Source organism: Cyclopterus lumpus, chromosome 6, assembly GCF_009769545.1.
Source record: "Cyclopterus lumpus isolate fCycLum1 chromosome 6, fCycLum1.pri, whole genome shotgun sequence".
Lineage (NCBI taxonomy): Eukaryota > Metazoa > Chordata > Actinopteri > Perciformes > Cyclopteridae > Cyclopterus > Cyclopterus lumpus.
Window position 1 is genome coordinate 10,557,450 of NC_046971.1, and position 21,375 is coordinate 10,578,824.

A 21,375-nucleotide genomic window follows, 5' to 3' on the forward strand; every position below is an offset into this window, starting at 1 on the left:
TTACTGTGCCCATGTCCTCTGACTAAGCTCTGAGACTCCACGGGGTGAAGTGCAACATCAAGCTCTCATGTAGAAAGTCCTGTGAACATCAGTAGTCTGAACACCGCAGCGGCAGCAAAAGCAGCAGCAATCCCACCTAATCCAAATGAATCCGGGTCTCGCAGGTTTGTTCCTCCTGGTCGGAGGGTGATGACTGCTCTGCTCTGCTGGGGTGCTTATCTGCTGTCAGTGGTCGCTGGCTGTACAGGCCTTGTGTTATCTGGGCTCAGCCTGCTCAGGGATTGGAGGGCCCATGGAAAGTAAACATAGAACCTGTCCTTTGCTTATCTATCCCAGGAGAGAGACAGAGAGAGAGAGAGAGAGAGAGAGAGAGAGAGAGAGAGAGAGAGTGAGAGTGTGTGTGAGAGAGAGAGGGAGATGCACAGAGAGAGAAGCTTGTTTCCATGACAACCTCCTCCTTTAACCCCCCCACCCCTCTTCTCTAGAGGAGAACCCTGGTGGTCTTTTGTAATGCGATTCCACTAGAATGCACTGTGGATTAGAGTTGCACTGCCTTCGAGCCCTAGGCAGGGCAACAGTGAAGACATTATTACCCAGATCAAATGTTGTAATCACTAGGCACTGGGGGCTTTGACATCCATTGCAGATAAAACCTAGGACTGGCAATACTCAGGTGATTAGGGGATTATTATTCTGCATTTCAGCACGGTGCCAGTCCCTCGCTGTTAGAAAGAAGAAACCTAATAAAAAAAAAAGACCTTATTGTTTGTCTGATGGATGGGGGAGGGCAGAAAACAGAAAGCCAGCCAAAAGAACCAGCCAGAATTCTGGTGGACTGTGATCAATGCCTGACAACTACAACAAAAAAAGAGAAGCATTCACAGTGCTTTGCATGTGCAAGCCCACATATTGGCCGACCAGACCCCCCTTGATTTTCTGTATGGTCTTTGAGTCTTGGCTCTAAGAATCCAAGCAGAAGTAGAGAATCTTCTTATGTTTAGAGCGTCTGTAAAACACTTAGGCCACTCTAGTTTCATAGTCTGCAGTGTAGCCCTCTAAATAGAGCAAGGCAGCATGGGCTTTCACATGAGAACCTGCTGAAAGCCCTCCATTGAGAGGTAGACCAGCGGAAGGCGAGACAATGACCTCTGCAGTGTCCAGCAATAGGTACTCAGAGGTACAATCTTTCATCTGCAGATATTCCACTGTTTGATTAAGTGAGGAAAAAAATTCTACTTGAGCGAGGATCTTAAGCTACAAATGCACACACAGGAAGTACACACTTCAACAATGTGGGAAAAGAAAGACTATAGCTTTTAACAAATGAGCCTGTGAGAGCAGAGCACGGCGGCTGGCTCCATCCTGAAAGCATCCGGCCTGGCTTTTATAATCCAACAACAACATCTCTGAAGAGGCAGCCATATGAAGGGCTCACAGCTTCACGCACAGTCCTAGAAGAGCCTTGCTCTGGAGTGGAAGGACCGGGCCATTCACCTCATCCAGTCCAATAGAACTCAACTACCAAAAGACTACTCAAGAGAACTTAAGAGCAGTGTTTGCGTCATATTTCTGAAGTGGCACTGCAAAAAAGCTCTTCCTCATTGTATCACTCTGAGACGGCTGTGCGGTTTCAGTGCTGTCACCATACATAGATACAACCCTGAAAAAGATGGTAGCTGACAGTGACCACAGTTACAGTACACTGTGAAGCTGCAACAAGTCAGTACTTTTTTGAGTTAAAGGCATTGCCAGAGATCCCTAGCAGCTTCTCAAACAGCAACCAGACTGCCTTCCTCTAATGTCTGCGGTTCTCCTGAGACAGTTGTCAAGTCCTATCTGGATGCATTTACAGCCATTTACTGACGTACTTGCATTTTCTTTCAAGGAGAGCTTGTGAGTAAGTCTGTATCTACAATAGATGCCGACTAGAGCAATGGAAAACCTTCAGTAGCAGCACACAAGGCAATGAACACTTTCTGGTTTACAGTCAACCCAGGAGACACCCAGCATGTCAGGAAACATACAATTTGCCCTTAGTTCCTGGTGCAGTCAATCGCCACTTCAGCCGGTTTACACTCCGTCACACGGCAGCAAATATTGATTGAAAACCGCCTTACTTAAAGGAATAGTTTGACACTTTGTGAAATGAGCTCCGTTGTCTTCATGCCGAGAGTTAGATGAGAAGATTGATTCTACTCCACATGCTCATGAATGGTAAAACATGAAGCAACAGCCAGTAGCCAGTTAGCTTAGTTTAGCATTCAGAGTAAAACAGGGGACACCATCCAGACTGGCACTGTCCAAAGTCTGGCTGCAAACACCTTTAAAGCTCACTAATTAACAATTTATATATTTTGTTTAATAAAAAAAAAAAAATCTAAATGTAAAAACAACACATGGTTTTATGATGGCGTACATGCCGGACAATTTCTTGTCCAGGAGCTTCCTGGAGTCTTGTTATCACTGCGTCATTGTTCAAGTAAACTACTAAGCCTTAGAGTTTAGAGTTGCAGAGTTTGTTCCCTAGGTCCAGCTGTTTTTCCCCTGGTTTCAATATTTACATCTTCTTCGACAAATTTACTTAACATGAGCCATGGGAGTAGTGTTAGTCTTCTCATCTATCTCTCAGTAAGAAAGCAAATAAGCTTGTTTCCCCGCCAAAAAAAAAAAAAAGACAATTATTCCTTTAAAAAAAAAAAAAGGTGCAACAGAAGCAAGGCACCAGCACTATAGAAATTCAGCCAAGATGATTTTCTTTATATAAAAACAGTTTATTGATTTATCAACAACTGCCAACTGTACAATCCTTAGGGATGATGACACGTGTATGCTACACAGTGTGTTTATGCAGAGACCAATCCTGTCTATAACAAGATTGTAGTCGAACATTAGGAAATACTGAAGACAGCAAACAGAGCATACCCAAAATGTCAAATGTGGTAATGGCTTTGCCTGCCAACTTTATGAGTAACCATGTAAGTCCTGCACATCAGTCACAGAGAGTCAAACAAGAGGCAATAATTAACCCATAGCCTGATGACTAAACTTTGCTGAGTGGATAAATTAAGATTCATACACTAGTCGAGTCAACAGACTGAACTCAAGTCACAGCTGCTTCTTGTTATCCATTGAATGTCACTGAAAGCAGCCAGTGTTCAGTGATAGGTCTTTATTATAAAAGTGGAATTTCTGAATTTCTGCTGACCAGGGCCAAAGGGTAGACATGACTGGAAACCATGATTTTCTCCTCTTCCAGTCTGAAAAAAAGGTCCTTTGCAGAATCCACCACTGCTAAAATCCATGGGACAAACGTCTGTATTACAGCAAATAGCGGAGAAAAATGCCGTTGTCAGGAAGAAAAAAAAAATCAAAATTAGATTTCCAAAAAGGTCATTCTGGACAAAGAACATGGAAAAAGCAGAGGAAAAAAAAAAACTGAAATAGAATATCCTCTTACAAAGTCCTAATCTAATTTCCTTCCCTAGAGGGGACAGAAAATCACGGAGAGCACAAGAAAGAACCATCACAAGCGTAACTGGACACCAAAATATAAATCTATAAAAGGCCTTTTATTACTCCATTATGTACACTTTTCACAGGACCTCCAAGGAGAAGCTCCAGAGCGAAGCGCCGCTTCTAGTTGTGTCATGGAACTTTATCTCCACATTAAAAAGGACGAATAAAAAAAGAAATATCCAACAAACAATAAAACAGCAAGACATTATTTTCTTCTGAGTGCCTCGTGGAACTGCACTTGCTGTACAAGTGTTAGTTGTATGAGTGAGGAAGGGCAGAGTCGAAGGTCACAGCGTCCACGGCCATAACAGCACCAACGTCCACTTCAGTCTGGCACTGCCAAACTTCCTGCCCATCCACTCCGGGGCTGCAGGCAACATCCATGCGGTCTGTCTGAGGGAAGCTAGATGGAGGAAGAGTCTACCGAGCATGAGCATGCTCCAAGCCAAAGCAGTCTGTTCTAGTAGATCACTTCATATACAGTGGCCTTCTTGTCACCAGAGCCGGTCACAATATACTTGTCGTCTGTCGAGATGTCACAGCTTAGGACAGATGAGGATTCCTTGGACTGAAGAGGATACAAAAAACATGTTATTCCTGGTGGCAGTTTACATTCTCATCTACATTTGAAGTTAAGTGCAGAAGATTAGCTGACTACGAGGCAAGATTAGATTGCAATGGCATCAAGTTCTGGCCTGATGCCCCTCAAAAAGACTTCTTTGTCAGGTCAATAATTCAGGTTCAGTTTTCACTGATCGGAGTGTCCTGTCAGACAGCGGTCGCTTTGCCCTTCCTCTAAGAGACAACTGTGCATACTTTTGGACTGGCTGCAGACAGAGTGTATTGATCTACATACCTGGAATATGCTGGCGCCATAAGGAGTCCTCCAAGCATTCAACAGATTGTCCTTCCCAGTGCTTACGAACCATTTACCTGTAAAAGAAAAAAAACAGTGCAATCAGGCCTCCTTGGACTAAGAAGTGGTAAACAAATATATATAAATTAAGAGTCATTAGGTAACCCTCAAAACACAACAGGCATTCAGACTGTACAAAGGGAACTGTAGTTTTAGCACTACATAAAGTTGGACAGGCTAAGGCCATTTTGCAGGCTAGCACACTCAGCATTATCTCTCCCTCATTGTATGTGTGTGTTCATACCACAGTAGGCGAACTTGAGGGAGAGGACACAGCTCTCGTGCAGGTGGAGCTGGTACTTGTCAGGCTTTGAGTGGTGGAGCACCTCCACGTTGCTGCTCTCCATGCCCACAGCAAGCCACTCTCCAGTTGGACAGTAGCCCAAGGAGAATATCTGGAAATTGGACAGAACAGTAATTACTGACAGTTCTCGGGCTGAAAGGAAACTGCCCTCCACAGTAAGCATATGGATGTGTGCGTATGTCCTCCATCTTTTCTATTTTACAAGGTTGTACCTGTGAGGTGAAGTCATGCTGCTGCAGCTGCCGACCCTCCCTCAGATCCCAGGAGCGCACAGTGTTGTCAAGACCACCTGTCCAAAGCTTAGTGCCATCATGGGATATGTCAATACAGCTAGCACCATCCGTGTGACCCTGAAACTGCCTGCAGTCAAAGTCAGAAAGCATACAAACAGTTATTGACATCCCCTTTTACAACTGCTCACACAACAGCACTCATGTTGTGGGGCCGTAGCCCACACAGTGTTAATAAGTGTTTTCTTCCAACCTAACGAGAGTCTGGTTGTGCAGGTCCCAAACGGCAATGTTTCCATCACTGCAACAGGAGAAGCAGACTTTAGCGTCGGGGCTGATGGCCAAGGCGTAGCATGCCGGGGCCGAGGAGGTGAGCTCTGCCTTGATGCGGGGTGTCTGAGAGGCCAGATCCCAGATGGTCAATGTGCTGGCCTCGCCTCCAACAATCAATGTGCGGCCATCAGGCAGCAGCTTACAGGAGCGGATGTAGTTATCCCTGTTCTGTTGCACAGAGGACAAAGCGAATCAATATATGTTTACGTCAGCGGAGCTAGAGAGAGATTTAGGAACAAGTCGTTGGGAAAGAGGATGAAAATCCTTCCGTCTTAATAAACCAAGCTACGGGTATTCTCAAACATACTCTGCCTGCTATATTTTGCGATTTTAGTTTATCACATCAACACATGTATTTTGTGACGTTCATATTTCAAACATAATTTATACCAAAAAAAATGTGTGATTGCTTTTTTTCATCATTTTTTTGGGGGGGGGTTGTTGCTGAAAGTGCTTTCTTCTATTTTACACAAACATTGAGTGAAAGCCTCAGCTTCAATTGTGTAGGGGGTGCAGTAAACTGTCCGTGGGATGTGTGCCCGTTGTGATCCGTTGTATAACAAAGAATTATTCCATTGTGAATGGAATGAGGTTGTGTATACAGTTCATTACTTTTCAACAAACAGAACTAGGTGTCAAAAAAAGTTGTTGATGATCGTAACGTGAATCAGCAGCCATGCTCACCAGACAGTCCAGTTGGGACACGGGACTCTTGCTGCCAGGTTGGCTGATGTCCCAGATTTTGACACAGCCTTTGCCACCAGTGTAGACATGACGTGTGGGGTTGCTAATGGTAACGGCGCAAACCACCTCGCCATGGCTCAGCGTGTTGATCTGACGGGCGTGGCGTGGAATACCCGGGCCGATCAGTGCGTCGGGCGGGAAGGGCACGGGCTGCATCTGACCGTCTGCACTAACGTGGAAGGAGTAAGCCCTGGTGGAAAAGTCACGGGTTAGTGTTTTATGTCACTGCTGTTTTAAAAAAAAAATCACGTTTGGTGAGACCCTTACGGTTTGCCACCCGAAATTGATGTGAGGCTGGTCGGAAGGCCTGGAGCTCGCATGTGGGTGTGAGGATCAAACCCCTGAAAAATGACACGATGGAAGCCTTTGAATACCAAATGTTACTGACAGTGATCAGTCAAATCAAAAAAGGTTGAAGCCTTAGCTTAGCATACAAAATGGAAACGGAGAAACGGCTAGCTTGGCTCTGCCCAAAAGTTAAAAAAAATAAAATCCCTCTGTGTGCATGAAATACACAAAACAGGGACCTACTCATAGATAAACAGCCTTTTGATGCTACAACTCCACAGGGAACATTTTACAGACAGATACAGAAAGGTATTGATCTTTTTATCCAACTCTGGGCAAGAGACATAGTGTCAAAATATTTTAAACATGTGCAATGCTTGAAGATGATCCCAAATAGCGCAATTTAAAAAGGACAGGGAAGAGTGTTACCATCGGGGAGCGTCCATATGCTGCAGCTGCTGCAGCGCTCATCTGAGGGGAGATGTGCAGACCAGCGTACACACCAGGACTGGTGAGGCCTCCATTCATTTCATGATGACCCATCATGGCAAAGGGGGTAGGGTAGGAACCAGCAATCGACAGAGGGGTACGTAAAGCTGGTGCTGCTACAGACAAAGACAATAGGAGGATATTGGTGGCATAACAATACATTGGGAGGATCAAAATAAAAATAATCTCAGTTGCTTGCGAGGAAAGAGAGTGTTACGAACCTAGAGCCTCCATGCCTGGTGGTTTGCCCAGAATGGGTCTGAGCCCAGGGGTGGAGCTGGTGCCAGGGGTGGGGGCATCGTTGCGGGGGGTGGGGGTGTTGGACTTGAGGCCAGGCGTGGAAGATTTGTCATTCTGTCGAGGGAACGAGAGAGGGAAGTACATTCACAATCCCGAAAGCCAAGCACTGTGCAGATTGACAATTTGAGAGCAAACTGAACTTAATCCAATCTAATTCTGACAACCCTCATAGTCCTGCAAAGCCATAAACTGCTATTTATTCTAAAACCTATTATGGTTACAATGGAGATGGGGCCGTTTTTATCCCCTTACTGCTTTGGCTTTAATCTTTTAGTGAGGCAGAGGGGAAAAAATCCTGGAGGAGTTAAATACATTGAGCTATTAACAGAGAAGACCTGACTGATCCTGATGCGGGACAATATTATCCCTGACGTTTAGTCATGCACTTAAAGCACCGACAGCCATTCTTAATCCACTGCAGAAAACGTCCTAGATTTATTTGCACATATCCCTTTGCTCTCTCTGCAATTCTCATTTAAACCCTTTCTGTCCTAGTTTGTTCGTAACTCTTGGTGTCTTACATGACTTAGCTCCTTGGCCTTGGATGAGGGGGTGCTCCCAGAGGATGCCACTGATGCAGGGCTGTTGGGTGTGTCTTTTTTTGGAGGGCGGGGCTTATCAATGCCATTTTCAGGAGGTGAGTGGACAGGGCTTGCTCGCGGAGTGGCAGGGTCCTGGAGAAACAGAGCAATAGATTTACATTTATGGAACGGCTTCGTCTTGCTACATGTCAATATGCCTTTACAATTGCATGCTGCTCTGCTCACCTCATTAGATACATCTACCACCAGGTCATCACTTTTCTCTCCGTCACTGTCCTGTAAAGATAATTGGGAAATTAGTCACCTTGATATTTAGGGAAATACGTCTTAGTCTACAGGATGAAGTACTTTGACATTTTGGGAAATATGCTTATTCGCCAATACTGAGAGTTGGTTGAGTCCAGCACATTAACTTCCTGGTGTCACGGTGAGGTTGCCATGCAACCAGCAAAGACTCCAGCAACATTGATGCTGGCCAAAAATGTACTTCCCCATACAGTGTATTTTTCTTTTCTTATAAAAAGGTGGTAAATTCCCCTTTGTCGCTCCATTCTCCAGTCTTTACGCTAAGCTAACCAACTCTTGGTTGTAGCGTCATATTGAACACAAAGACATTGTGGACCCAAAAGGTCAACAATTCCTTTAATGACTTACATATCTGCTCAAACTGTCCTTCTCCTCCACTTTGCGTTTCTTAGAGTCCAAACTGTAGTCAGAGGAGCTGCGGTGCTTCTCACTGGCTGTGCGTAAGCTTTCGGAGGGGGATACAGAGTTATTCTGCAAAGAGAAAACCAAACATACTTTATTACCATTTCATCTTTCATTGTAAAAGAGAGCAGAGAGTCATTCATCCGTTACAAATTCACAAAGAACACACTGTGCCAACCCAAACACTAAAAATGCCTCATTCAGACAACTAGGGATGCTGCAGACTCTTAAAATGCAGCTGTAGGCCAGCTCCACGCAGTACCCTGACACCAGCCAAGGCCAATCTCACACACAAGCCCGGCCCTACCCAAACAACAGAATGGGCCATTATCTGAACTGAAAGGAGGAGGTCTTGTTTTCCGAGCTGGGCTCCCTCCTCCTCATAACTGGACAACAAGCAGCCTCAGAGGGACATGAGCAGTGTGTTATGGCTGAACAGAGGGCCTTTTCTCCGGAGTCAGTCAGGCTAAGCGTGAGAGAGAGAGAGAGAAGCTGTATGTTGTGGGCATTGATTGCCGCAGCGCGCTTGGGCAGCATGTCAGCTCAGGCTTTGAGCTCTGATAAAGAAAGAGAATCTATATCCTGCCAGTGGGCACGGCAGCGTGGGACTGACTGGTGCTTCTTCATGGAACCTGCCTGCCCACACAAGCTGGGACAGCTCACTCCAAATGGGAGGAACTAGGCAGGTGTCCAGCAGCTTTCACAGGAGTTTGCCATTTGCCTGTAAACTGCCAAGTTCTCCTGATTCCCTGAGTCCCTTCTTCTGAAGACCAAAGCAACAACATGGACTAAGTCGTTGGTAGCCAGGAGAATTGAACAATGGCCGATGGACTAGCAGTCTGGGCAAAGGGCCACTCTCTGCATAATGGCTGACCTTTAAAGAGATGCTTAGCGTGACTCATTAACCAAAGTCACCACTCTGCTATCAGATGACCTGGGACAAGAGCACAGAAACAAAACAGGCCTGCTAATCGCCCCAGGAGTTCCATTTCTTCAGACATGACTGCACCCATTCAGCCAGCTCAGCCTACAGAAACACAATCTCACAGGCACATCACAAGCCATCAGAGATTGCAGCCATTCCAATAAAACGCTTTAGCAGGTCCACCAGACGGGGTGGATAAAAAGAAAACAAAACAGCTCTCCATTTGTGTTCATAAATATTCATCACATGCCAAGGAGGAGAGTGAGCTGGTAAACAAGGGAGACAGTAGAAGGGATCAAATAAATCCTTTAAGAAGGGGAAGTCAAAGTCTTTCTTTAATTGTGATGAAATTACAAGGCTTCTAATCTCTCCAGCATGATACCAGTCAGTTCCCTTCTGGATTAAACACACAGGATTTATATTCCGAGCCTCATTTCCAATTAATTATTTTATTGAAAGCAGATTACAACAGTGCATGAAATCAGCGCTAGCATGGTGTTGGTAGGAATTTGTACTTGACATTTGCAGTGTAGATGAATAATAAAACCCAACAAGCCCTGTAACAAAAACAGTTGCTGGTTTGGACACTCACCGTGTTCTCTGTATCGCAGACATCAGGGTGGCGGCAGAGGTGATGAGGAAACCAAGTGGAGCAAAGAGAAAAACTCGTCAGTTAGCATATCATAATAGATGCTTCTGGCTGAACGTGTGAGAATCAGCTGCAGGGCACAAGGCCCCTCTTATCAACGTGTGTTGGAGCTGTTGAATAGCTTCTGCAGTCATGGGCTGGGAATGTACCAGCTCATTACCCAGACAGAATGTGAACAGACAGGATGTGCTCCTCACCTAAGGGCCCTGTGATCCCCCTCTCGAGAGTAACAAGGACTAAATTGTGTTTTTCCAGTTTAACATCTATGCAATAATGTTAAACTAAATATACATTTTAATTCTTCGAAATAAACTGGTGATAAGCAATTCCAAGTTGGAGAGCAATGCCTCACCTCTGTGTTCGAGATCATGGTGGTTCTTCTCATCCTTCACTGGGAGATGGGCTTGGCTGCCCAGGGCACCTAGCGCCAGCAGGCCTGACCCGGCGCCTGCCACAGGGGGGATGCCAGGTGGCTGGAGGCCTGAAGGGTGAGGTGGCAGCTGGACCGGAGGCCCGTGAGCAGCATGGGAGAGGTGCTGTGCCTGGAGCTGCTGCTGCTGTAAGTAGACAGACAAACAGCGAGTGGGTCGGAGGGAGAAAGCAAGAAGAAACCACACACTAAAGCATTAGGCTGATCAGTTAAACCCCGGATGAAATTAGCGCATTCACACAGCTATTACTGTCAGGATGCGACAGCAATCCCCCCTAGTGCTATATCCATACCAGGCCATGGTGGCATAAGCCCTAGATCTGTGCTGAGGAGAGTAGAAGTTACGAATGATCAACTGCTCAACACGTCTAATGCATGAGTCGCAGGGCTGGAGACACTCAATCGCACAGTGTTAGTAGTGCATTGAAGAAAATAAATAAAATAAATGTATCTACATTATCGACAAACAGCAAAGAAAAGTTGGATTAGACCAAAGCTTAACGCAGAGGAATGATTTCACACCAGGTAAACTAGCGCATTTCATACTCAGTGAGTTGAGCAATCCTCTTAAGGAACACCAAGCTGTGTAGGAATCTAAACAACTACCTGCTTTTTAAAGACTTCAAAAAACAACCTTTACTCCTTTCGTATTCATGTTCCTGGATTAACAGAACATGAATCATTTGCACATCCATGCTTTAAGAGACTGCGGGAACACTAAGTGCCAGAAGCTGGCACTCTTTCCCTCTCACTCCAAGTATTTGAGTGTGTGTGTGTGTGTGTGTGCGTGTGTGTGTGTGTGTGTGTGTGTGTGTGTGTGTGTGTGCGTGTGTCTGGAAAGCTGCTGTGGGAGCCAGGACCAGGGGTCCCATGCTGGCACTCAGTCAACCTTCCAATATTCACCATCAATATTTGAAAGGCACAGGGAAATGGATGGGAGTTAAAAGGCACTCAGCATGGAAGTAAGCAGTTTAAAGCCAGGTTAAATAATACTTAGCTGAGACACCAATAAAAACATCAGCAATTTATTACCCGTCTACGAGCCAGCTGAATAATTCAGCTGCTGTAACAGCGAGCACCTCCTCTCTTTTACAAGACGGACTTCAATCAGTGACCATTTCAGGAATATTAGGCACTTAGTAATGACTGGGGAGTTGGTACAACACACTTGCCTATTACATAGTTAAAAATACATTAACTCAGTAGCAACATGCGTCGTAGGTCTTACAAAAGGGCACCTACTTCTAAAACATGTCCTTATCTGGAGGGTTTTAAAATGGAGGGTTTTAAAATGTTTCTACATTATTGCTCTGGAGGTAGAGAAGACCAGATTAGAAATTGGTGATGTTTTTAACTTGCAACCTTGTCCATTGCTCTATAGGGCAGATGTGTGTGTGTGGGTGCGCGCGTGTGTGTGTGTGTGTGTGTGTGTGTGTGTGTGTGTGTGTGTGTGTGTGTGTGTGTGTGTGTGTGTGTGTGTGTGTGTGTGTAAGAGAGAGAGAGAGAGAGAGAGAAAGGGGGCGAAAGAGAGAGAGAGGGGGCGAGAGAGAGAGAAAGAGAGAGAATATTGTGTCCATGAGGGAAATTAAGGAGCCAGTTCATTGGCAGGGGAGAGCCACCCTCGCTCATTGTGTTTAATGAGGCACTGATGGGTAATATGCATGGTTGATCAGCAAGAGCCCTCATTAGAGGTCCATAAATGAAGACAATAATAAATAAAGAAAGGAGTCTGGCCTATTTCCTCTAATTTAATATTCCAAGATAAAGACCTACTCTTTGCCCCTTTTTCTCAGAGTGAGCGGAGCTACAGAAAAACACAAGCACACAGGTAAAATTGACCATATAATACAATTGTATTATAGTAGTCTCTAGTGTACTATGTACACCAACTATAGTGAAACAACAAGCATAGCACTTGGACAGAAAAAGTGCCATGCAGCATGCACAAGCCCTTCAAGCCCAAATGTGTGCACACACCAAGTCAATTAACAACAGCATGGCACATACAGATATGTGTGGATGCCACTGACCATGAGAGCCGGGTAGCCAGCCTGCTGCTGCTGAAAAGGAGGACAGAAAACAGTCAGCGCTACAGCTGCTAGAAGCCCTATCTCCAGTATTATATATGGCAATGAATGATGTTACAGACATAATGAATAGATAATTTACTTGAATTTCCTTTTAAAACAAAGTCATTGTGTGTGTTTATCCAGGTGGCAAGTCGGAGAAAGGTGGGTTTATCTGAACTATTTCTTGGCTGACTTCAATATTTGCCATGTTTTCTAATCAAATAGGAGCCCCACAAGTCAGGTTCATCTCGACGCAAGCAGCTGCCCTAGTTGCATCCTATTAATGGCCCCGAGTCCCATCAATAAAGTATGCAGCTGGCTCCTGGATGCTGCCTGTCTGCCTGGCACACTCTTTCCCCCCACCTTGCTTTACAATATGCATGAAGATTTTGGCATGCCTACAGAGCTTCTCCTCAATGAATAACTAATGGTAAGGTATTCGTAAAACATACAGTAGCTACATTTCCACCTGCTCTGACATGAGCAACCGTCGTGACTTGTGTGAACACCTGTCTGTTTCATAAAACAGGCCGGATGCCAAATGGGACTATATACTAAAACAATAAATTGTCCAATATTATATCAAATGTAGACTTTTAAAAAGACTAACACTTTTTTTATAGCCAAAGGCCAACAGTGAGCCACAAAAGCACAGACATATTCCAGCATTATATTGTTCTAAATGTGAAAATCACAGACAGAGGAAGGAGCCACAAATCAAATCAGTTTCTTAGAAATAACTCCAGCTTGCAGCTGCTCTGTTTTGGTAAAGCTGTAATAAAGCATTGGCTTCAGTCCAACTGATACAAAAAAACAAGCAGCACTCCATCACCTCAAGACACCTGGTCAGACAAATCCTAGGGAGCAATTATCCAGGAACACAAAGGTCACCATGGGGGCATTAATTGAATTCCAATGTGTGTCTCCAGTCATCAAGTCAGCCTTTTGGGGGCAGCCCCTTATGCATGCTAAAGACTGCAAGAATCAACTGTAGTAATAAGCCCACAGATAGCCTGCGCTTTGTATTGAGGGTGACACCAATCACTTCTGTTCTAGGAGGGCAGGGTGAGTACAGCTGATCAATGAGGAGCAGATGGTGTTTTGAAGCAGTGATGAACACCATACATTACAGCTCAGTGCTGCGGTGTGCAAACAGAGCTGCTGTGATGGCTGACTGCTGTCTGCACTGCCTCCGCTAGCTTGCAGCGCTGGCTCTGTTCTGCTCACCCTCAGCCTTTTAATTCCCACAGCTATCCAGGTCAGCAGTGAGGGATGAGGCTCCTCGTTAAAACCTTAGCCAATTAAAGCAATACAAGCTGCGAAGGGGATCTCAAGAGCTCTCAAGCTTGCATTTATAAACACACAACAAGGCAGTGAAGATGCCGCCGAGGCCAAAGCTGGAGCAATAGATCAGATCTTGAGAGCTACGCTTGTTGTATGTAGTTTGAATATGTTGGTAAAGAATATAAGACAAAATAGGATAAGAACTTTTATCACACAGTTCAGTCTACTTGGTGCATGAAGAAGACATGGAAAAGTATTCATAGCTAGTCATCATCAAATGTACAGGTCAAATAAAAGAATAAAAAGGGGGTACACACGGTGAGAGGCAGATTGGGAAGTCCACGTACCCCGATGATAGCATTCAGCTCAGTCATAGTCACCTGCTTAGCCCGCTCTACTGCCTGAGCAACCTGCTGCTGGTGCTGTGGGAAGACATTTACAAAAGATCATTGGGGCACGCCAACATCACACACCCACACTCAGTTATCTGTAAATTTCACACTTCATTTTCATAGTGCTGCTGCAATTTTAAAAGTGAGGGCAAACGCCACACACAATTACTTAACCTCAAGTTGTTTTTTTAGTAGTTTTTTTTAAAGTAGTATCTTTAGAAACCAGGCTACAATACGCAACTTTACTTCAGTACTAAACTGTAGGAGCGCAACATTCAAAACTCACCTCTTGTGACAGGAAAGGCATAATTTGAGCTAAAATTGCGTTGAGCCGCTTGGCAATCTCAGTCTGAAAAACAAAAGAGGAGCAACATGACAGTTAAGTATGGAACAGACAGACAGTGACTTCATATAACCCCGCCTTTAATGTTTACACCGATTAAGTCAATTACTGCGGCAATCAGAACTGCTTGACTCAACATCCTCTAAACAGCGTGATATTGACATTTGAAATATTTAAAACATTAGGAGAGCCCAAGGGGATGGAGCACAGCTGTGCTGAGAGTGCACTCCATGTTAAACGGATATGAGCAGGCAGAGTGCTGCTGTGTTGAGAGGATCCTCTCTCGCTCTGCCCTCCTTCCCCTCATCTGCAACTCCGCTGTCCTGCAGTTAACCTCAGAGTTGAACCACACAACCACACCCCAGGAAGTGAGGCCCACAAACCAGACTGCACTGTTTACCTACATGTGACACCGTAGGCAATTTACATTAAAAGGGTTATAACTGTAGTTTGAGCAAAGATTACAAACCATAATGACCTGGAGGGTCACGCACCTCAAATCTATGATCAATACTATTAGAAGACAACTACCAGCCTGTAAACATAGTGGTGTGCTAGAGCTCTGCCTTTCCAGGATTGAAGCATAGGCCATTTCTCACTGCAATCAGCTTCCCAGTCCACCACCCTGCCAACCTCCCATCCATCCACAGAGCCTTGCCTCCATTCTTCTGCTTGTCTACCAACTGCCATGGCAACGGCTGCAGCCCTATCTTGCTGAGATCATTATGCAAATGGCACCTCTGCTTGACCGTAACAGGCTTTAAAATCATATTATGTGCTTGGAGGCAGGTCATTAAATTGAATTTTCAGCCTGTCGATCACATGAACGTAGCAAATGAACGGCGGATAAAAGGAGCAATGGGAGGAGGTGTTCACAGTGGTGGTGATATACCCACTCCCCTGTAAAAAAAAATACTGCACAGCCGGCTCGTTCTGCCTCTTTCTTCTTCCAGGGATGGAAGATGAGACTCTCAGGTTCAAGCACTGCGCTGGGAGCAGAAAAATAACAGTGCCAAAGCTACATCATCGATGGAATTTACGAGCTGCAGTTCAACCCAAGGCCACTGCGGAACACAAACACGTCGCAGGGATTTTCTCAGATTTTTCATTTGGAGCAGCACACACAATGTACTTTGCCGACCGCCAGCTTATTTATTACACATGGCAGAAATGCCAGGCAGTTTTGGCAGCCAGATGTATTACCTCTGAGCAGAGCCAGAAAGATTGGAGAGTAATGTGCAACAGAACGAGACTTGCTGACCCAAGCTGCAACATGGATAGCCACTTAGCCGGGCCAGCCAGCAGGACAAACAAGCTGAAGATGAAATATCAGATGAGACAAAGTAAAGCCTGGGATCAGAGGCAATAATGTGAAACAAATATGTGGCGGCACATGTCTATAAAGACAACACTGATTATAACTTGATTACAGTCTGCTGACAAGAAAGACACTGAACTCCTGTGATACACAATAAATGTGACCTACAACCAATAAAGCAGTAGGAGGGTTGGATAAAGGTTTTATCGGCATTAGTATTAATGCAATGTCGTAAGTGCTCTAGTAAAGGCTCAAGAACGCCCTCAGAAATGGTTGAAAAGCGACAGCCTGTATAATCCATGTTTGTTGAGATAAGCCATGTCAATAGCAGTCGAACATTTGACAGGATTTGTGAAAAGGCCTTGAGCGCACAAGTCCATTCCTCTGTAGCTTAGTGTCATGGTGACAGCTGGCTGGAAGAGGTCAGGAGGTGGCTGATCCACTGTGCCCTAAACAACTAGCAGCCTCCACACTCTCACAGTACAACATGCAAATACATGGAAAAGGCATCAACTCAGCTCACCACTGTTGCCAGAATAGATACAGTGCAGTGTTGGGAGGACTTTTTGTTGTACTGCCGCCAGATAAAAACAGGGCTGTTGTCACTTTAAGTAGATGACAGCTTGGCCCTTGAGAGACCAGCTTTGCGCTGCTGCTACACAATTACAGGTACTCGGACCTGTGTAGCACCACTTTAAGTGCACTCTCAGGCTGGCTTGTCAATGGTGTGGAGAAAGGTATTCGCCTGTTGCTATCAGCAGTGGGAAAATGGATCTGAGACACTGATGAGTATTAAATAGAGGGAAAACTACTGTTGGCTCTGGTCACATGATCCATCTATAAACAATACTTGACTTGTCAGATTTGGAGGGCCTCCAGTTTGTCCAAGATGAACGCACCTTGACTGAATTTTTCTAGCAGGAAGAGAATTAGACTAGCACTTCACTATCAGCTAATCTAAGCCAGAAAATGACACGTTTCCACTAAATTGAGATGTTACACAAAGCCTCAGAGCCTTTGTTAATGTGAAGCAAGTCCATTTCTAATTGCCATTTGAAGTTATTTGTATTGATTAAGCAATTGAGTATGGCCAACAGCCGGCCTGAATGGATGCATGAGATTACTATGATTAACCTCGTCAGCTGCAGCAGACCTCCAGGTCTTGGCTAAAGGGCAGCTGTGATCTTAAAGCCATAAACATATTCTAAGAAAAATATCATAAAATCCTACATCAAGCCTCATCCTAAAACACAATAACTTTCTGTTAATAGAAATGGCCCTGACATCCAACAGTTCACACCCTGGAATTATTTCCCTCCAGCCCACATGACAGATTGGGGATATGGGAGCATTTACTTGGAGAGCCACAGTTTCTCCCACCACTTTTCACTGCACGTCTCTATTGTATGAACACTGCAGAGAGTCCGCTGGCTGACCAAGTTTGTTTTGGCTCGGGGTATGGCAGATAGTTTGCTACTTAGCAAATGATTCCTGCAGCCATGCGTCGCATGTCTGTGTTACGACCACAGGTAACAGCCAAATCTGATTGAGCCTCACCAACACCCTAAACCCCAAACCCCCAAGCAGCTCTTGGAAACAAGCGCCAGATGATGGTAATTACTGGCTGACAACACACAGCAGAAATTAGCCGTTTGCATCTACATACTGTCATGGCTGATAGAGAGGGATCAGATAACACTGCCACATCAGGCCATCTGAGCTGTGCCGGTGTGTGTGTTCCGAAATCTGAATTATGTCCCTGCACTGTAATGAAAAAGGCACATTTAGAGGAATGGATTTCCTCACTATGAAATAAATCTCCTGGCAGGGAAATAAAATGCCTATGTGCATCCAATAATCCATCCCAACCCTGCCTGTAAACCACTCCCCATATTCTCCTCCTCCCCTGGCTGAGCTGTAAGCTGGGGGAGCTGCATGGACGGGGCCCACGCTGTTTGCTCACAAACACGCCGTTCAGCAGGTTAGGGCCCCACTGATGAATTATTCAAGCGCTTCCATCAGCTCTGTAGAGGTTCCTGATAAAAGTCAGGCGCTAAAAAGGATCAGTCGATTAACCTGTTTACACAGAGCTGGGCTGTTGCCCCTCCCCCAGCTCTATTCTCCAACTTGTCTCCGGCTCCCATCCCCCTCCTTTTCCTCTGGTTGGCGATAAGTGCATGACAGAAGCTATCAGAGCGGCCCAAGCCCTGACAGACATGTGGCATTGTGACACACGACTCAGACACTGATGGATCACCCTAGCACACCAATCCGCTGTACCTCCAATGCTGTCATTAACCAGGCTATAGGTTGTCGCAGGAGACGGGACAGCCTCACTGGTTTAAGAGCAGCATTCATGGGAATCTCCGGATTACTCATTCATTCAATCTTTATCTCTGCAAGCATCAGTGTGACTGATCTGGGGAGCAATACATGATGGGATCTTTTGATAAGATAAGGACACAATACGTAATTAAAGGACTTTTGCCCCTCTCCTTTAATTACGGTTCATTTTAAAAAGAAATGGTGAGCCATCAGTTATCCTCTCTCTTAAATCATTCAGTCAAAGGCCGAGCCTGCCAAAGTCTACCTTTAATCTTATCAAAAGGCTGAGACAAATCCAGGCTTTACACCACTGGCGTTTCTTTTTTTAAAAGGGCCACAGCAATCGTACAAGTGGTGGTACAAGTTTCCAATCGTATTGCCTTGTTTGTGTGCAATAGATCTTTCTGTTTACAGCTCATTACCAACGCTCAGTTCAGTTCACAGCCTCGTGGCTCCTCCTGGGCCTGACATCCTCTGACATTGTGGAAAGCCACTGAGCTGAAAAAGATGAGGAACATGAAGGTACCTACCTGTTTGTGCATCTCTATGTTCAGCCCGTAGGACATCTCATAATACTGAAACGAAAGCAAAGATTTCATTGCGATTAATGATGCAAAAAAAAGTCACATCTACAATCAAGTTGTGCCAACATTTAATATATCTACACAATTACTTTAAAGTTCTTCACAAAGTCGCTTTTGTTTGATCATTTCAATGTCAAATACATTCTGCATATAGCCACGAATCAATGTTTTCATTGATCACAACCATAATTAGATCATCAAATGGGTTGTAATCATTATGATTGTAACCTAAATACAATGTTGCTTTGGCTGGTAAAGGTGATAAACAAAGATTAGACAAAAAATGAGTTCTTTGAGCAGCTAACAGCAAAAAGTCAATACATCAATATATTGTTGTTTATAATGCTGGCACAGCGAAGATAGGGTTGGATTTATTGATCGCCATCTTAAACCCTCAGATCTCCAGGATGTCTATTTACTTAGCGTAACGCGATTGCTCAACACTCTTGATATGTCAAGCCCGGTCAGTCCGTCTGGCTGAAATGTAATCTGTGGAGCCCACAAGTGGCAGTCGGGGCAGAAATGGCTTTCCAGTCAGCGTCTATTTGATGAGGCCAATGCATTATTCAGTCCATTAGCTTTTTCAAAAATTACTCTCAAACAAGAGAGCCATTCTGTCTGAGATCAGAGCCTTGCAGCCGTAGAGTAACCTGACACCCAGTGCTGGTTGTGGGTTACTTCCCTACATGTTTACCTAACCTCCTCCCTGTCAGGCTGACATGTTGTTTTCCTGTGAAAAGAATGTTTAACTTAAGCCTGCATGTATTGGTTTAAGTCATCCCCGGTGTGTTTACCTGGGACAACAGCGTACACTGGCTCAGAAGAATCTCCTGATTGCATCATGTCTGAGCTAAATTCCTGTGTCATAAGCACGCCTGTGTTTTTCTAAAAGGATGGTAACTTGGTACAAAAAGAAACTGCAGCAGGTTCCACATCCTCCATTTTGTTTGCCGTGGTGCGTGTTTCCCACACATGGCTCTGGCCCTCACCATCAGCTCACACCTAATTTATGGCCATGCATATGTCTGAGTGGGGAGTCTCCTAGGAGAATAATCAGATCAGCACACAGAGGGCAACGCTGCAGTCGACCCTTGGAGATCAGGGGCACACTATAATGGAGCCTCAGCCCACTGCCGCCTGCCTGTCAGGAAGAGCGCCTCCGTAACAACCAGCTACATCAAACCCCTGGGGCATTTCACAGGCCTGTACCTGACGTTCAACCCGTCCTAACCACCACACAGGTGATCACAATAGCCTGTCTCGCTCCACCCTAACTAGATCTTCAACAAGCCGTGCAATTTGCAACCATAATTGCTCTCTATTGTAACATTATCTTACCATGACATAGTGGCGCTGCATCTCTGTCTTCTCATTGGCCAGTTTGTCATACTCCACCTTAAGACTAAAATAGAAGACAAGGTTTCAATTTCAGGCATCTCTATAACTTCAATAACTCACTCACACTTTTAACCACTTGACATCAGATGATAAAACAAAACAAAAAATGCTTCTTTTTTTTCATTCAAGAACCAAATATTCACCTTAACCTTAATTGTTGAATAAAGAGTACATGTTGCCACTGTCATACTTTGGTGATATACTCTGTAATCATTACCTGTGATACTGGGCTTGCAGGAACTGAAATTCATCTTTAATCCTGTCACAAGACTCGGCTACAGTGAATTTGAAGCCAGGCTGACCGGGCTGATGTGGAGCCTGAAAGGGAAAAAAAAATTCACATCAGTCCAGTCACACAAGAAAGTTGTATTCTTCATTTTCTGCGCTGTGCTGCTGAAGGGAGAATAGGTCTCACATTAGACTACTTTGAAGATAATATCTCCTGCAGAAAGCAAGACATTACCACACCAGAGAGGCGGTCTACTTCACACCTCAAGAAGCTAATAACACAACATGAATAGGCTTTCACACTGAAAATGAAATCTAATCTGAAAATGAATTCAAACCACCACCTGTCCCCATATTCAGCAGAGTCATATCATATGTTAGTGTATGGCTGAGTAAATATCTCCAGGCATGCAAACCATCTGCATCCATTTACCACTAAGTGCATATTCTGGTGTAGCATGCATTATGATATAACCATATAGATGTGATGAGTTGCATTAAGGGTGGAAAACGCTTTGCAGGGCAGTTTTCAGAGGGAATCAGCACAGTCAGGAAATATGTCAACATCAGTGTTGTCAGATACATATGAAAGCTGTAGTAAGTATAGAGGAAGCGCTTCTTACCGGATGTCGGCCTTGTGGATACATCTTGAAATGTATCCTTTGTTTATCTCTCCAGTGTACAGGTCCTTTGGCAAAATGGTTGAAATGTGCTCACAGCCACACCGGTCTCAGCAGGCAACGAGGGAGGGGGGGGGGGGGGGGGGGGTGAGGGAGGGGGGGCAGGGGAGGTCGTGAAAATCCCTGTGTTGAAAAATGACGCGGTTTAACCTTTAGACGAAAAAAACCCAACACCACCACAATACAGCGCACGTTGTTTGCTAATAAGTAGTCAGAACAGCGAACTAGTTCCAGTTCGAGGCGTCAGAGCCGTGTCACAAAGCAGCACTGTAGTCCTGCGCTTCTGTCTTCTTGGTGACCTTATTCAGTCAGTGGTCAAGCGGTATACTATGAAAATATATATATACACATTTCGATTTATAATTTAAAACTGATAAAAA

The 21,375-nt window shown here is 44.8% G+C and overlaps 1 protein-coding gene across 9 annotated transcripts; it reads right to left on the reverse strand.

Moving 5' to 3' along the window:
• Window positions 1-3,550: 3,550 nt before the first annotated feature.
• On the reverse strand, window positions 3,551-21,074 carry tle3a (TLE family member 3, transcriptional corepressor a). Of its 9 annotated transcripts, none has more exons than XM_034534809.1 (21): window positions 20,939-21,074; window positions 20,305-20,405; window positions 20,028-20,091; window positions 18,636-18,680; window positions 14,406-14,468; window positions 14,075-14,149; window positions 12,405-12,431; window positions 10,297-10,501; window positions 9,888-9,895; window positions 8,317-8,439; window positions 7,888-7,938; window positions 7,642-7,794; window positions 7,042-7,174; window positions 6,761-6,936; window positions 6,311-6,384; window positions 5,984-6,233; window positions 5,220-5,467; window positions 4,949-5,096; window positions 4,677-4,827; window positions 4,373-4,449; window positions 3,551-4,084 (listed from the first exon to the last, which is right to left on the reverse strand). In XM_034534809.1, the coding sequence occupies exons 1-21, from the start codon at window positions 20,960-20,962 to the stop codon at window positions 3,977-3,979; spliced, it is 2,304 nt and encodes a 767-aa protein (XP_034390700.1). In that variant the 5' UTR covers window positions 20,963-21,074; the 3' UTR covers window positions 3,551-3,976. The 9 variants fall into 9 exon arrangements, with proteins under 9 accessions (XP_034390700.1, XP_034390699.1, XP_034390695.1 ...); XM_034534808.1 differs by having other exon boundaries at window positions 12,405-12,434; XM_034534804.1 differs by having other exon boundaries at window positions 14,045-14,149.
• Between the last annotated feature and the right edge of the window lie 301 nt (window positions 21,075-21,375).